This window comes from Paramormyrops kingsleyae, chromosome 12, assembly GCF_048594095.1.
Source record: "Paramormyrops kingsleyae isolate MSU_618 chromosome 12, PKINGS_0.4, whole genome shotgun sequence".
Taxonomy (NCBI): domain Eukaryota; kingdom Metazoa; phylum Chordata; class Actinopteri; order Osteoglossiformes; family Mormyridae; genus Paramormyrops; species Paramormyrops kingsleyae.
The window spans coordinates 32,644,185-32,660,525 of NC_132808.1; the positions used below are offsets into that span (position 1 = coordinate 32,644,185).

General features: G+C 43.6%; 2 protein-coding genes across 5 annotated transcripts in view; both read right to left on the reverse strand.

Moving 5' to 3' along the window:
• Positions 1–10,190, reverse strand: part of LOC111853950 (dynactin subunit 1-like) — a 30,155-nt gene extending 19,965 nt beyond the window's left edge. The window contains exons 1-5 of one of the 4 annotated variants that reach the window (XM_023831420.2): positions 10,104–10,190; positions 5,981–6,235; positions 4,185–4,263; positions 2,555–2,586; positions 1,300–1,317 (exon numbers count right to left, since the gene is read on the reverse strand). In XM_023831420.2, the coding sequence (XP_023687188.1) occupies positions 1,300–1,317; positions 2,555–2,586; positions 4,185–4,263; positions 5,981–6,211 (360 nt within the window). In that variant the 5' untranslated portion in view covers positions 6,212–6,235; positions 10,104–10,190. Of the gene's footprint in view, positions 1–1,299; positions 1,318–2,554; positions 2,587–4,184; positions 4,264–5,980; positions 6,236–8,646; positions 8,733–10,103 lie in introns of those variants that run through there. The other 3 variants (XM_023831418.2, XM_023831419.2, XM_023831421.2) reach the window with 3 other exon arrangements.
• A 2,711-nt stretch (positions 10,191–12,901) lies between these two features.
• Positions 12,902–16,313, reverse strand: LOC111853952 (N-acetyltransferase 8-like). The gene is made up of 2 exons (XM_023831424.2): positions 16,004–16,313; positions 12,902–14,194 (listed from the first exon to the last, which is right to left on the reverse strand). The coding sequence occupies exon 2, from the start codon at positions 13,750–13,752 to the stop codon at positions 13,054–13,056; it is 699 nt and encodes a 232-aa protein (XP_023687192.1). The 5' UTR covers positions 13,753–14,194; positions 16,004–16,313; the 3' UTR covers positions 12,902–13,053.
• Positions 16,314–16,341: the final 28 nt, after the last annotated feature.

Here is a 16,341-nt window from a genome sequence, read left to right on the forward strand (position 1 = left end):
CCTTATACCTCAGAGCGTGTACATAAGGTATAATAGACCACGATCCCTGTGATTTCCCTTATACCTCAGAGTGTGTACATAAGGTATAATAGACCACGATCCCTGTGATTTCCCTTATACCTCACAGCGTGTACCTAAGGTATAATAGCACCACGATCCCTGTGATTTCCCTTATACCTCAGAGCGTGTACATAAGGTATAATAGACCACGATCCCTGTGATTTCCCTTATACCTCAGAGCGTGTACATAAGGTATAATAGCACCACGGTCCCTGTGATTCCCCTTATACCTCAGAGCGTGTACATAAGGTATAATAGACCACGATCCCTGTGATTTCCCTTATACCTCAGAGCGTGTACATAAGGTATAATAGACCACGATCCCTGTGATTCCCCTTATACCTCAGAGCGTGTACATAAGGTATAATAGCACCACGATCCCTGTGATTTCCCTTATACCTCACAGCGTGTACATAAGGTATAATAGACCACGATCCCTGTGATTTCCCTTATACCTCAGAGCGTGTACATAAGGTATAATAGCACCACAGTCCCTGTGATTCCCCTTATACCTCACAGCGTGTACATAAGGTATAATAGACCACGATCCCTGTGATTTCCCTTATACCTCACAGCGTGTACCTGACATTTATATCAGGTTTTTTTAACTGACATACATTTTTCGAGAATGCAAGGTGGCACAATGGGCTTGGCCCGCTGAGCCACACAGCGTCCCCGCACAAACCGCCTGCCACCCGCAGTACTCCAGGGGACAAACTGGCACTGCTCACCGACAGCAACGTGATCATATAAGACCGAAAAAGTTCAGAAGTTCTGCAGTGCACGCATATAAATTACACGGGAGAATAGCAAATAACATATGACTAATGCTCAATCAGCCTGACTAATGGGTGTCGTGGGAGAGGGTTTGAGACACTCACACTCGCCTTTAAACTACACAAGTAGCGTTTGTGATTTATGGGTAGGCAGGCGGCCCACCTGAATTAGCATCAACTGATGAAAGCAAAGTAACAGAGAAATACATGCTACAGTGTGAAAGGTTAACGACTTGAAAATGTCACCCGAGAAAACAGCTATTTGTTGTATAGGTGCAGCACAGGAGTGACACTATGAATTAATATGAAGCTGATTATGAAGCCCCCAAAGGTGGTGCTTCAGCAATTACACATGTGACATCATAGCCAGAGCCCAGAGGAGCTGTGAAAATCCCAAAACACCCAAGCAAGTGAAAGCAGGAACAAGAGAACCTCAGTGGACATGCATCGATCTTCACTGTACCTTCCTGGCCACCGCAGTCTGCGTCCGTCACATTTATAAGAGGAGAAATGAAATACAAGGAAAGCGAAAGAGACTGAGTCACTGTGGAGCAGGAGGGACACCCCTAACTCGCAGCGGGGAGTCGAGCTGTACACCAGCACCCACAGCTTAGAGACGGCTCATCAGCGAGACGAAACAACAGGTTACCGTAGAAACCACTGCCACCATGCCAGCACAGGGACGAACGGTGGTGATTCAGCGAGGCGGCCACGCCTCTGTTTAAACGTGCCTAATTAGGTTATGTAATTCATAGGGCAGGCAAGGGGACAGTCAGGTCGTCAGCTGATTAACAGAGGCCTTGGGAGATTTGCTAGAACCAGGCATGGTGCAAGGATCGCTCGCAAGTCACACGCTGAACTCCAGCCCTCTGGCCCAATCACAGCACGTTCTGAGGCTGAGTGCGGCTTCAGCAGCCAATGGCTGCAATCCTGCAATCCAGCTGGAATTTCGACGCTCTACCGTAGTGGGCAATGTTGACTAATTGAACAACATGGGATTTTAACAATAATTGCTAATAAAGATTGTTGAGATTACTAATTCTTGTGAAACTGCCATCACAATCAGGTCTTTGTTTCAGTGTTGTCAGTGCAGGACAATTAGCTATTACACTGCACACGTCTCAGGAAGTAAATTACATCACAGCCTAACATCAAAAGGCAAGTGACAGGTGACACTCCCAAAAAGCACAATTCCATTTACAGTAGTCTGGCAGGGGGCTGGGATGTGGACCGTCTGGGCCCCCCGAAGACCAGGTTAAGAAATACTGATTTACAGCATCTAAAATCAGCTGCCTGAGAAGTTCTATCATACACTAATGTAGAGAATCCTGTATTGTAGCCACATTAAAGCCATTACCTATGACTCACAACCAACATGCTCAGCACCGTTATAGTGCCAGAACAATCTAGGCCATCCAAGAACAGCTTGAGTCATTTTTCTTCCCTAAACTGGCATAACAGACATGTTACAGCCATCGTCTTCCTGTGTGATGGACGTGTAGGTAGTAAGCTGTGGTGCATGATGGGTAGGAGGTGATGATCAGGGGGAGGGAGGACACCGGCAGGACACCGTGCTCGGCACCGGGCGGGGATGAGGATGATGGACGTGGAGAGGCTGAAGCTCTGGGAAACGTGGAAGCTCGGATGGCTCGGATCTGCTTGTATACCAGTTCAGTCAGTGGCCGTCACGCTGGAAGGTGTTTTCCCGGGATACTCACCAGCTTAGTCTGCCTTGGTGTCTCCAGGCTCTCTGAAAAGGAGGAGACGAGAACTGTTAAGGCTTACAGCGTGGTTATTAAGCAGCCCGGGCCTGATCACTACCGGTAAACAAAAGAACTGAAGGACAACTAGGACACATAGGCTGGAACATGAGCCCACATTGACTGTGAGCGACATCTGCAGTCCGGCCTCGCCGAGGGGGACGCCTGCGGCCCGGTGTGCCTTTTCGGGGCCATCTGCATTCTGGCGTCACCGCGAGGGACCCCTGCATATTAGAGCTACTATGAACTCCTATTGGATTTCAGGGCCAAGATGTTCGGAGACGAAACCATAAGTACTAAGGAAAACAGACCGTGGGGAGTTTTATTGAAAAGAATCCTTTCATAGGCATGAAAGACTTTCATTCACTGTATCACAGTAAAAGAACAGAAGCTTTTGTTAAATCAGCAAAAAACTGGGCTCAAAAACAACGAAAAATAGCCCAGCACATCATATCAGGTGATATGCCAAGCATAGAGAGGCAAAGAAAAAAAAAGATAAAAATGATGTTTTATGGACATGGGCATTGGAATTCCAATGCTGACTGACAGAAACAAAGACAACATTGTTCTGTAACTCTGAACCCTGAAATCTGTAAGATTTCACCAGTTAAGAACAGATATGAGTCGGCCATTGTGTGGAAGGACATTAAGCGACACATAATTAATTAATTTCAACTCCTTCCACCGGGGGGCAACATCTATACGATTTTGTTGTCATCCCTGGAATTCAATACCTTCTACATCCTCAAACTTCAAATCCGAAGACATAATCGAACTACGTGAACCAATCCGGTCAGTTAGTTTAAGGTTTTAATCACATTTGCCGACTTTCTCCATCTCTATTTTGGTCGAATTGTGAATTAAAAGTAATTAGCAAAGAACAACAATCTTCGTGTGAATTCAACCCCTGCCGCTTGTATTCTAACGTCATTTAGTGCTTTACTGTCCAGGTTTCGCAGAAACAACGTTTAAATTTTAATCCCTCTTTTTAATAATTATAAAAAAAAAAACAATAAAATCTGTGATAAAATCATATACGATTGCTTCAGTGGTTTACTGTATCTCAGGGGGGCTAAACTTCGGAAGAATTTACATTTTTATGCGCACCCAATTAGGCTTACAGAGGATGCCCGGCGGGCCATTAAATCTCCCCGGCAAAGGAGCGCCTGAGGACATTAAAAGAGCCGAAAAATACAGAGCGGCCTGCCAGAACAGGGGGGGTATTCAAAGGATAATTTCCTCTACGGACAGGAGGACTATTTCCGCCTTTTAAATCTCTGCTGGCTGGACAGGAGACCACAGAGCAATGCCAGCTGAATGCCAGCCACCTTGTTTTTGAGAGTATAAATCGGCGACCCACAGCAACGAGACTCAACTCGGCGTCAACAAAAACAGAAAGGAAACGTCTGGCGTGTCAGCTGTACCCCAAGCGGGACGACGGGGCAGACAGACAGTGTACGACAATAACAGCAGCGGCTTTTGAACTAAATAAAACATATATATTATATAAATCAAGGTCTGGCGCCGTGGCAGCATGGCATGCTGGGTAATGAGAAGGACAGAGCTGCTGGCGTCCCTGCAAACTTACCTCCCCTGGGTGTCCCGGCAGTGACCGGGTCGGAGGGCTCGGCAGGGGGGGCGTCTGAGCTTTCCTCAACAAGCTGGAGCTGATCGATAAAACCAAATGGAAAATTAAAGAAAAATATTATTTCCTTACACTGACAGCTAAATGTAAAGACCAAACATGAGAATTGAAAAATCAATTTAGCTGATACTTTCAGTGTCGGCCTTTGAAAAAAGACCTTTATTATGAAATGGAAAATAGATAAATCTGAAACAAAATATATCTTTAGCTTAGCATGTGGTTGCCCTGATTGCTGCTGCATACAACATACTGCAGAGGCTGGTTTCTAAGTAAATTTGAAGTCTTAATCACGTTAGTCTCAAGCTGTTAATTAAGCTAAATTCCCAATTCAAATTGCTTTAAACTCAAAGCAATAGCCCAGAACTCTTCAATGCATCTTAATAAGGAATTTTATTAAAAATAAATTAAAAGATAGGTTAATCTACATTAACCCTTCTGCCTTCCAAACACTCTTCCTGGTTATGGTTGTGGGGGGGGGGACATAGGGCTAAGCCCAGACAGCACGTGGCACAAGGAGTCTAATCTAAACAAGTTAAAGCGGAATTCATGCAGTTGTGATAGTTTAAAAAAAAGCCTAATAAAAGTGAATGAATTACATGCATAATTACTCGTAACGGTTTTACAACCCTTCAGCCATAACAGATAGTCCTTGTCAAGCAAATTAGATTTAACTGCACAAAAAGAAATGACAGTAAGTGCACAATGTATGGTTTAACTCAATTTAAAATTATCCGAATCATTCACTTGGCTGGTCAATCGATGGGGAGCTCAGACGACAGTGGAACATCGACCAATTTAAAGAAAAAGAAGCAACAGCTAACATTAGCTAAGCAGCGGTCGTGTCGGCTGGAGATGCACCTACAAGCTGCCCTACAAGCTACACTGAGCTACACTGAGTTACACTGAGCTACACTAAGTTACACTGAGCTACACTGAGTTACACTGAGCTACACTGAGTTACACTGAGCTACACTGAGCTACACTGAGCTACACTAAGTTACACTGAGCTACACTGAGTTACACTGAGCTACACTGAGCTACACTGAGCTACACTAAGTTACACTGAGCTACACTGAGTTACACTGAGCTACACTGAGCTACACTGAGTTACACTGAGTTACACTGAGCTACACTGAGCTACACTGAGTTACATAGGGGAACAAGCCTCTGGCTCAGAAGGTCTACAGGGATTTCAGCAGCTCCTATCAAGGACGCGACTAAAGAGCAAATTTCCAAAATTCACTCCGACCAGTTCTTGTTGTTTTGACAGGTGACCCCCGATTTCTGTGGACTTTTCTGCACAATTTTGGCAATTAAACAAAGTTCGTCATTGTATTATATGAGGACTGAGTCAGTGTCAGTTCCCAACACTGTAACAGATGAGGAAACCTGACTTTAGATCACTGGCAGTCTCACCTCAAAAACAAAAAAAAAAAAAAAAAAAAAGGTTTGGAAATTTACTCGATTACACTCTCTAGTGTTAAACTCCTTATAACTGCACTTGATTACACTCTCTAGTGTTAAACTCCTTATAACTGCACTTGATTACACTCTCTAGTGTTAAACTCCTTATAACTGCACTTGATTACACTCTCTAGTGTTAAACTCCTTATAACTGCACATGCTTCTTTCAGAGCCCAACTGGATAAGATGCTGCTAACTGAGCCAGGAGTGTGGAGCAAACGCTTTGCAGGATGCTGTGGATCACCATCAGGCGTGGTCAGGGACGCCCGCAGTACCTGCGACTGGCGCACGAAGATACCGCAGTTCTCATCGCAGGTGAAGTAGCGCTTGCCCTGCACGGTGCCGTCGTTCTTGCCCTTGGGCTCGTCCAGGACGACGCCCACCCACTTGCCGGTGGCGAAGAGCGTGGCGCCCACGTAGGCCACAGTGCCGCGGTGGCCCTTGCCGATCACCTCCACCGCGGAGCCCACCTTGACGGGCTTGCCCCCGCCGCCGTCCGCGCTCATCTTGCTCAGGGGGCTGCTCGTCGGCTTTGAGAGAGGGGGGAGGTGCCTGGTTAATACGCCCCCACAGCACACTGAGAACGGCCCCCCGCCTTCAGATCAGGTGCTAGGGAGCCATTTCTGAGAACAGCGTCATCACCCAGGAAGGGAGGAGAATGTGTCACTCACTCATGATTTTACATGATTTATAAAACCCATTTTCGTAACAAGAATTTAAAAAATATATTTAAATGTAAATACTTTACATATCTTCTGTTAACGTTTTGTAATCTTTACTTTTTATGTACTTTACCCCACGAATGTGAAAATTTGCATATAATACCTGGGTCCATCATTAGAAATGCAAAATTACCGGCACTGAAGATTCCATGGTCACAGTCACACCCAGCACCTGAGTGAGGCTGGTTACCAAGACAGAGATGTGTGATGTACTCAAGGATTTTATTTTTAAAACCAAAAATTACTTTTAACATTAAAGATATAGTATACTCATATAAACATAGTATGCATTTAACATCATATTCATAGATGACTTCATATGATCCAAATCATTTTCATTGTTGTTTATATACTTCTGGATTATGCAACCTCCAAAAACATTCTCATTTAATTGTTCACGGCCAACTTGCGGATAACCAAAACTGCGGATATCAAATTCACAAATCTGGAGGGACAACTGTATAAATGTCTAGGACTGATATTGTTAACATTATTTTGGTAACACTTCACTTAAAGCTGTAATTTATAGTGCATTACAGATACCTTTACAATGCATTATAATGGTTGGTATAAGAATTAATAAAGCATTACAGCATCATCTATTGACAGTCATAAGGCATTATAGTGCTACTCAAAATATTTCATAAGCTCCAATGAAGCTCTCATCCATAATGCACTACAAATATCTTCATACTGCATTATAATGGTCAGTATAAGCATAAGGGATGCTTTGTACTGCATTATGAAGGTGTCTATAGTGCATTATAAATGAGAGATTCATAGAGCGTTCATAATGCATAATAAACATGACTATAATGTCCTATGCCTTCTTATAAATATTTATAGCCATGTTTATAATGCTTCATGAACGTATTCATAGGTTTTTAAAGACATGGAATTCACTGAAAGTGCTACCATAATTTTTTATTCTGTTGCCCTTCTACCTTGTTTATTGCACAGTGTGGAGTCGCAGAAATTTCATTTCACTGCTGCTGCACCAGCACATTCATGCATGTGACGAATAAAAACCTTCAATCATGAAAAAGTCATTTTATGGGGACGGGAAGCATAACCTAAGCAGCGTAATTCCCTGCAGAATAATAGCTGGCAATGTCATTTAATACTCCAAAAGCTAAGTTCCTAATCCCACATGCTGTGACACAAACTGCTAACAGCGGAAAGCATTTGACGTAAAGGGTCATTCACTCGGCCGACATTTGGAACGCGGAGACGAAAACGGCTCTAGATCTGGAACAATGCAGACTGCAGAGCCACTGTATGAGGCCCAGAAACTTCAAGGAGGATTGTACGGCCTCCAGGGACAGCTGGCAGCTTGGGTTCGGCTGAGAAAGGCCATGTGACGGGACTCACAATGAAAGGCTTGTCACGCCCCTCGCTGGGACAGACACCAGACACCGTGGGCACCTCCACTGTTGATATGTCAGCTTGGAAACACTGGACTGAAACCAGGGATTACTGAGAAGACATTTCTGCAACTGGACTTTCAGAGGCACAATCCAAACCCCTTCCTAAACCAATGCTCTGGCAACCAAATGGATGGCTTACAGAAGTATTTAAGCTGGGTTTCTGAAGCACACAAAGAAATAAAGCACAAGAAACACAAAACCTGCTATGGATGGCATATAAACAGGAAGATGACTTCTGTGCCTGACCTGCAAAAAATGCTTTAACACAGAAAGAACAGAGCAGAAGGCGCAGCTAAGGAACTGCAACACCCAGGCTGGGATAACTTTCAGCTATGTTAAAGAAACACAAACCCCTAGCAAGATAAGGCATTTAAACAACTGACAATCAAGCGGATACATTTTGAGGTTTAGTATTGGCTTTAGTCCCAAGGGACGGAACATTCCTCCCAAAGTAATTTAGGTTCAGTATCTGGAAAAAGGCTAGATCACTGAGCCCATTCCTAGGATTAAAGCCGGAACTTTCTAATTGTGAGCTCCTACACTCCATGATACTCGATCAATTTTAGAGCAGTGGTGGCTAAACATGTTTAAGTACACCACATAGATATAAACCTGCAGGTAATGAGGGAATTAAAATACAACGCTGATTATCTAGCGTGTCAGTGAACTATGAACTGTAACCAAAACAGCCAGCATCACTGTTTACCCTGACTATCTCCTTCCTCAGCAGTTCGGCTTGTTCTGAGACTGACCCAAGTGTCAGCTCCACTTTAAAATCATCAGGGTACTTACCCTGGGGGTGTACGAATTTCTCCTGGATGTGGACATGGTGCCCCTGCATATAATTGACTGTCCACACACAATAATTGCCTTCCTCTGATTCCACAACCTTTAATATGGAAGGGGGGGGGGGGGGGTGATGCATGTGACCAGAAGGGGGTGTGTCACCAGCAGGGAGGGAGGCAGTCTAAGCTGTCTGCACTAATCCCAGTCACATGATCAGCATCAACATTAATCAGTTGGCTGTGTAATTTAAAAGAGTAGAGAAGTCCTACTGCCCTACCGGATCGGAGCCAAGACTGATGCAAGAACTCTGAAGACTCCATTCCTCACTTTCACACTGACGACGTACCCTCTGGCTGTGTGGTTTTAGTTACTGTTTTTTTCTGGAAGTTTCCGGTGACTTGTGGCCCATAGAAATGCCAGAATTGTTTGCCCGGATACTGACTGCCAACAAGAAGCCTGAAAGTAGCAGGGTGTCTGTCTGGGGTTTATCCCCACTGACAAGGCAGGGAGGCAGGACTAACAGTGAGCATGTGGGTCTATCCATGAACAAACAGCTTGTTGACTGTGCAAAAAGAAGCCGTTTGAGAGGTCCAAGTTTAACTAAGGCGCCACCGTTTAGCCTGACAAGTCACTCTCTCACAGAGGAACAAAAATATCACAAACATAAGGGAAGCTGGCTTTTCGGAGGACCTACTGAATGGTGGAATAATTACGTGCTTTAAAGAGTGTTTTTTAAGGGGGGAAAAAAGTCTCCACCAGGTACACAATAGAGGCTGTAATCTAGAAGTTTCTTAAGAAGGCGTCTATTCATATATCTGGACACCAGTCAAACAGAACGGGGCGTTAAGTCACAGGACGCCATAACGCCTAAACGGTTGTAATTAAAAGCTTAGGTCACCCCACGGCTGCTATAATCATGGGTTAGTCAGTGGACATTCAGCATTATGTGATGTATATGAAAGGGAAATGGTTTAACTTAAACAGGAAGGATCACTGCTTTAGCGGTTGCGGAATCACCATCAGCCGGGGGGATCGCCCCTGCCCTGGCCGGGAAAAAGTCACCCTGATCCCTTATATATAGAAATAACCTTACTTCGTTTGCCTGACAGTTGGTTATAGCTAGTTATATGCGAACTGTCCTGATAACGTGTAGCAGAACCAGCCGAGTACAACAAACAATTTTCTTCCTCAAAGTGACCAGCGGTCTCATGTCCTCTTTAATCGCTGTAATTCAGGCGAACAGCTATAAATATAAAGTGTGGCGGTCACTATGGGACATGACCGGTCTCCCCAACTCAGGCCTCCGCAACAACACAGCCCAGCCGCTTTCCTGCCGACCGGGGCGTCCACCTTTCCTCTGTCAGGTTTTATACGTTTAATTTCTACTAGACGCGGCAGACAGTCACATTCACTTCATGCATATTTTTGGGGGGAAAGAATGGGATGAGGGGTTTTCTGCTTACCAAACACAGAAAGACTCAACTTCCAGTTCGTTTGCCTTGGCAGTTTGAAGCCGGACTTCAGGCAGTCACGTGGACTTTCTATTTCCGGCCAAATATTTCAAAATAAAAGCGTGTCTTTCCTGCGCCTGTCTTTTGCTCCTTTTATAAAATTCACTATACCTTTCATAAGGATACACCGTGCCAAAGGAGTTTTTTTTTATCTCCAAAGAGGACGTGCACCGTCAGATTTTTAAATATGATTTACTTATAATATTACCTAGCCTCAATTATACTTAACATTTTAAGATAAAAGATTTATGAAGAGTTTTAATTAAATATATAGGAGTTGTAAATTTTACACGTAAACCTATGGGTATAATAATAATAATAATAAAAATAATTGATTGAGAAACTAGAAACGAGTCAGGTTGAACTCCAGTGATTATTCTTCGATGGATCAAGTGATTATTAAAATCGATGGATCAATTGCTCCCTCCAGTGGATATTTGTGAGAAGTGCAATCACAGATAATGACATCGATCGAGTTCTTGAACTGTGCAAAAAAAAACCTTCAGTAGCTACTCAACATCTTACGTCTCAACTTGACGAGGAAGGGAAAAAAGTTTTAACAGTAGTCACTTTCAGGCTGTTTAGTTTCTCGGATATCACGTAGAATGACGCTTTAAACCACACGAGGTCCATTTCCCGTGTCTTTCATTAGCGAATCAAGATTCTGAAACAAGAAAAATACGGCAGATCTGCTTGGAAAGAACTTCACCTTCCAAAAAAGTGAGTCAATAATGTTTAGCCAGGTGTTGAGTCTGCTTACAAAATGCAATGTTCCATCTCGCTATTTTCGTCTTTAAATCACGCCCCTTTCACACTCCTGCCTCCGGGAAAGCTACCGGTGTTCTGTCGAGTTGAGCTACTTTGTCGAGTTAGGCTACTGTAGTGCTAATCGATAGCTCAACTCGACAGAACACCGGCGCCTCACCCGTTACACGGACGGTCACCTCTCCTAAGCCACCGGGCCCCGCTGTATTCTATAATATGCTGTCAATATAACGCTTTTGCATTTTATCAGTACGGTGTACCTCTGCGGCTATTTGCAAATCCTTCCCTGATGCGCCACCTATTTAATGTTAAAATTGCACGTTTTTTGTCCTATTGTCCCATCATGCACCACCTGTTGCCTCCCCTGCAACTGTGGCACATGGATTTCCCTGTTTTCTGCGGAACATGTGGCAGTACCAAAAAACTTACTTGTAAAAAGTACTTGTAACTTGAAATTGACTTCAGTGGAATAAATCAGCATGATGTCTTCTTGCACATATCCTGACTACTCCTCTCCAACACTGTTATTCTGGTGAGGAGTCAAACAGATGATGGCTTTACAGTGCTCACAGTGTGTTTTGGGACGCTTGCCTTATTCTGCAAAAATGTTGGAAAAACGCAACAAATAAAATAGAAATGCAAATTTACTGGTTTCATAAAAGTCCTTTGACAAGCAACGTTTAATGTATCTGCACATATCTTCTGCACAGACATTCTCTTACGTGTTAGAATTTTTTTGACTCACACATTCATTTCTGTTCTTGGCATTTTGCTATTGTGGTCACTGGCTCCCAAAGGGATACTAAACACAAATCTTTGGTGTCTTATGTCATTGCAAAGGTGTTATTACTAAAAAAAAACACCCAGTGAGACTGACTGCTTGTCAATGAACTTTTTAGCTGAGAATTGATCTATAATATAGGTTTCTGGCTGTTTCTAATGTTTTATATATTTTTTGTAAACAAATTATTTTTGTTATAAACCCAATAAATCTGCAATATTTTTACTTGGTTAAGCAAATGCCGCAAGACTTTCTGTGAGCACCGTATTCTCTGTAATTAATAAATAAATAAAACAAACATGTGTTCAAAGTGATCTTCATCTTCATCTTCGATAGCCACTTAGCCAGTAGAGGTTCACGGTGAGCCTGACCCCAGTCAGGAAAAATGCGGTACAAGTCAGGGGACACCAGTGGATAGATGGGAGGCCAGTTTAGAGACACCAGTTTGTCTAAATGGACCGTGGAAGGAAATGTCCATCAAAAGGAAGCCCAAACAGAATCAGAGCCAGATCTGAATTCCCAATTTGAAATGCACTCATGACGCATCCATGGCATTTTACTGTTGCGAAGAGGCCTCTGCTTCCGTTCAAGGTTGCATGTGTCAATTCCTCGAGAACATGGCAAATTCCTGACATTCCTCTACGACCTGCTACTCTGCTGCCTGAGATGTTTACTTTGGCTGCCGCACCTCCGTTAATAATCCGGTACTCCGATACTCCTTTTGGCTAGTTCCGAATTATGCTGACAACGTGCACAGTCCGAGTGACTTTTAACATGAAATTATAAAACCCCAAAATATTATTTTACTGATATAAAAATTTAAGGATTTTCCTAGAAAGATGTATACTAAGATCTGAACAGGGAATGAAAATCACTTCTGAATTTAATAATTATTGGTCCGTCACTCCATTAATTTAAATTATTACTATAATAATATCATGGCTAATCGGATTTAATCTGTCCCTTTTCGGTCTATTCCCAATTACCTTCTTACTACTTGAGTAACAATGTTGAACAAGTCAATAAGCAAAATAAGTTTAACAGACTTGGTGACCTCATACTGGATAAGCAGTTGGAAAATGCAAGCCAAATATCAGCCGTATGAACCTTCACACCTCAGTTGTTGACTGAACACATGCACTGTGCATTAAGTGTGGTTTGAAATGCACCCAGCCTTAACAGTTAACCCCTCAGAAGACCACTGTACAACTTACAATGAAATATATTCAAACGATCTCAATGAGATCAATTTCACAATGTTCTCAGCAAAATCTGTCATTGTTACCAACGTGAGGCATTTACCAGACACTTCACTGAACCACAGTGTTTGGTGTGAGAGCGGAATAGGTTGGGAAATCAACCTTCAGCAGCAGCAAATTTTCTTTTTCCATCGACCCCATTCAGAAGTTCGTATCTGTACTCTATAAGAGTGAAGTTCAAGAGTCTGGCCACAGTCTCTGGAATGACGACCTCGCCGATTCGGCTGTAGCCCAAACTCTCGTACAAACTCTGGGCCTCCTTCTGGACCACCGAGGTGTAGAGGAGGACGGTTCGGTAGCCCTTCTGGCGGGCAAAATCGGCTACGGTGCGGCAGAGGGCCTTGGCGATGCCCAGACCGCGGTGGCTCCTCCGCACGGCCATGCGCTTCAGTTCCAGGCAACCCGCCTGGGTCCTGGCGGGCAGACAGGCCACCGTGGCCACCACGCGGCCCTCACTCTCCGCCACCCAGAAGCAGCAGTCCTCACGCTCCATGTAGGCCTCCTGGATGTGGCCGAGGTCCTTCTTCAGGCAGACCTCGATGTAGCGGCTGAAGATATAGCCCGCCAGCCATCGACCCCCGGCCAGAAGCAGCGCCAGAGCCAGAGCGGGCAGGACCGGAGACCTAGAAGCCGTCAACAGGGCACAGACGACACTAGCGAGGAGCACCTGGGCCAGGGGCTGTCTGAGCATGTGCAGGAAGCCGGACGGCACGTGCTCGCTCATGCTCGCGGTGAAGACCTCCTTCACCGCCTCCGCATCCCCGGCCCTGTACCTGCGCACCTGAAAACCCACCATGCTGGCCCCGCCCCCTGGAAAGGTCACGCCCAACTGCAGCACTCACAGCATAAGAAACAGCTTTAAAAAAAAAATTTAAAAATACACGTTTCTATATCAATATCATGGGTGTCTTCAGCAAAACTAGAATGAAGTTATGGAAAGAAGTATTAAACTAAAAACAAAATTGGCACACTAGTTATAAACTTAAAAACAAATTCAATGATTCATTGCAGCACCCAGGAGGATATTAATTTAACTGCATTTTATAACCAAAATTCTATACAACGTTTATGCTGACTACAGCGAAATCCAGTCCCTTCCTCACACAGGTATAAATCAGAGTCTCTTAAAACTCCGTGTAACTGCAGATGAGCACTCAGCCGCCGCCCTGGCATCTCTGGCCAAAAGGACAGGCACAGGGGAGTCCGTTTGGAGTAACAGCGACCAGGAGACTGCAACCCTAAAGCACAATGGAGAGGCATTATTCAGGGGCGTATGTGACAGCACCACTTAAAGGCACAGATTATGTTAATTTTGGGTGACCAGATAATCCATGTCAGGGAGACACTTTGAGCTACTTTGGGCTTTACAAACTACTTTAAAACTGAAAGGCTCCTGCGCTCGGCTAAATAGTTCAGTCATAGTTTCAATCTTGTGCTTTGACTGGTTTGTTTCCTTGATTGAAAGACACGTCCAGCTGTTTCACATTAACATTAGTGACACATGCATGATTACAGGAGACTGACCAATCAGCACACAGCAAGAACTCAGTGCTAAAGTGAAATCCAGGTCTTTTTAATTGAAATGGTAGTTCACCAATCTAAAGTGTCTTCCTTGACATGGATTATCTAGTCACTCTAGATCAGGGGTAGAGAACCTGGTCCATGAAAGGCCGGTGTGGGTATGGGATTTTGGAATGACCTCTCAATCGGCCAATAATAAGGCAGTGGTTCTCAACTCCAGTCCTGGGGACCCACTGTTATTGGCTGATAAAGAGGTCATCCCAAAAACCCGCACCGGCCCTGTGGATCAGGAGCACCAGCCCTGCTCTCGATCATGTTGACTACAGTAATACAGTATTACGGTGATTGCTGGAATATAGCAATCAATTGAGCAATATTAAAATTATTTCACGTAGCTTTTTAATATACCCTGGAATTTTTGCAAAAAAGGATTTTTTGCAGTTTATACAGTAGGTAGACATCTGTCTCACTTTATACTTTATACTTTTATTGATCCCCGTGGGGAAATTCTCTTTGCGCCTCCCCCCAACTTGCTCTCCGCAGGTGAGCGGAAGCTGGCCGCGAAGGGCAGCCACCTGTTCGGACGACCAGAGAGCTGGGGGTTAAGAGCTTTGCTCAAGGACTCAGCCGTGGCAAGGCTGAGCTCAAATCTGATCATAGGCATATAGGCTTAGCCCACTGAGCCACACTTGTTTTACCACCTCCATCTAGGCATGTAATTCAATGTACTATTCACACCAGCAAGACGATTTAATACGATTATTAATCATTATAATTAATGTGTGAAGTGCCTGCAGTTCCAGATACTTAGATTTTTTAAACGTAACGTGCGAATTTATCAGCAGCTTTATGTTAATGAAAGCTAAGTATAATTTATAGAAAGTCATTAAGTCAATGTCAGTAAACTAAAACACGCATCAAGATTTGGCTAACGCGATCATCAAAAAAAAAAACCATACGGTGTTTTGCACTGCGTTATACTGTCCAGAGTATATACGGTAACTGGTATACAGTACAATACGGTAACTGGTTTGCTATAACCGGAAGTCAACATTAACGCGTGATACGGACAGAACCCGCACATAGGCGATTAGCAACGATCATACAGCTAGAAATGAACAGAAGAAATAACACGATCGAATCATGCTACCAGTTCAGCAGGTAATGGGTGCGTTATTTTTATAGCACGATTTACCTACCAAAACATGTTACCCGTCTTAACATAAGAAACAGCAAACAACTAAGTAGCAATAACCTGGCTATTATTATATTATTCCCATAATAAATGGCAAAGAACCGAAAAACGGCAATGTAGCTTCGTATAACATTGTTTAAAAAGTTGAATTAACCATAACCATAAAATCATGGTAGTTTAGGTAGCTCAAGCACAAAGAGGCCTCTATTACTAAAAGTATGGATATATCAAAAGACGTTTTAAAATTAAGTTATTCAATGAATAATAATCTGGTTTAGTACAGTGCCGTGGGAAAAAACAGAATTAAACGTAAAGGTTTACGAAAACGTACCATACGTACTTCAGGGCGAGGTGAGATGAGTGAACGCCGCTAGACACGAAAATCAAGTTGTAGTTGTAATGTGCGCATGCGCAATACTCCTCGGTGGGATGACATTGAGCATTATGGGGCCATAGGTATGAAGTCATACGGGTGCCATTAAAAAGAGTAAATCTGAAGAAGAATAAGAAACGAAATGCTGAGGAAGCAAGTAAAATAAATAAAAAATAAAATAAATGGTTTTCCTTATTGCTTTTTCTGCATTGCTCACTTTCCGCCCGGCCGTCATAAGGTCACAACATGTAGCTCTTACGTCATAGTTGCAATTAAGACTTTCATTAATTGGCGCA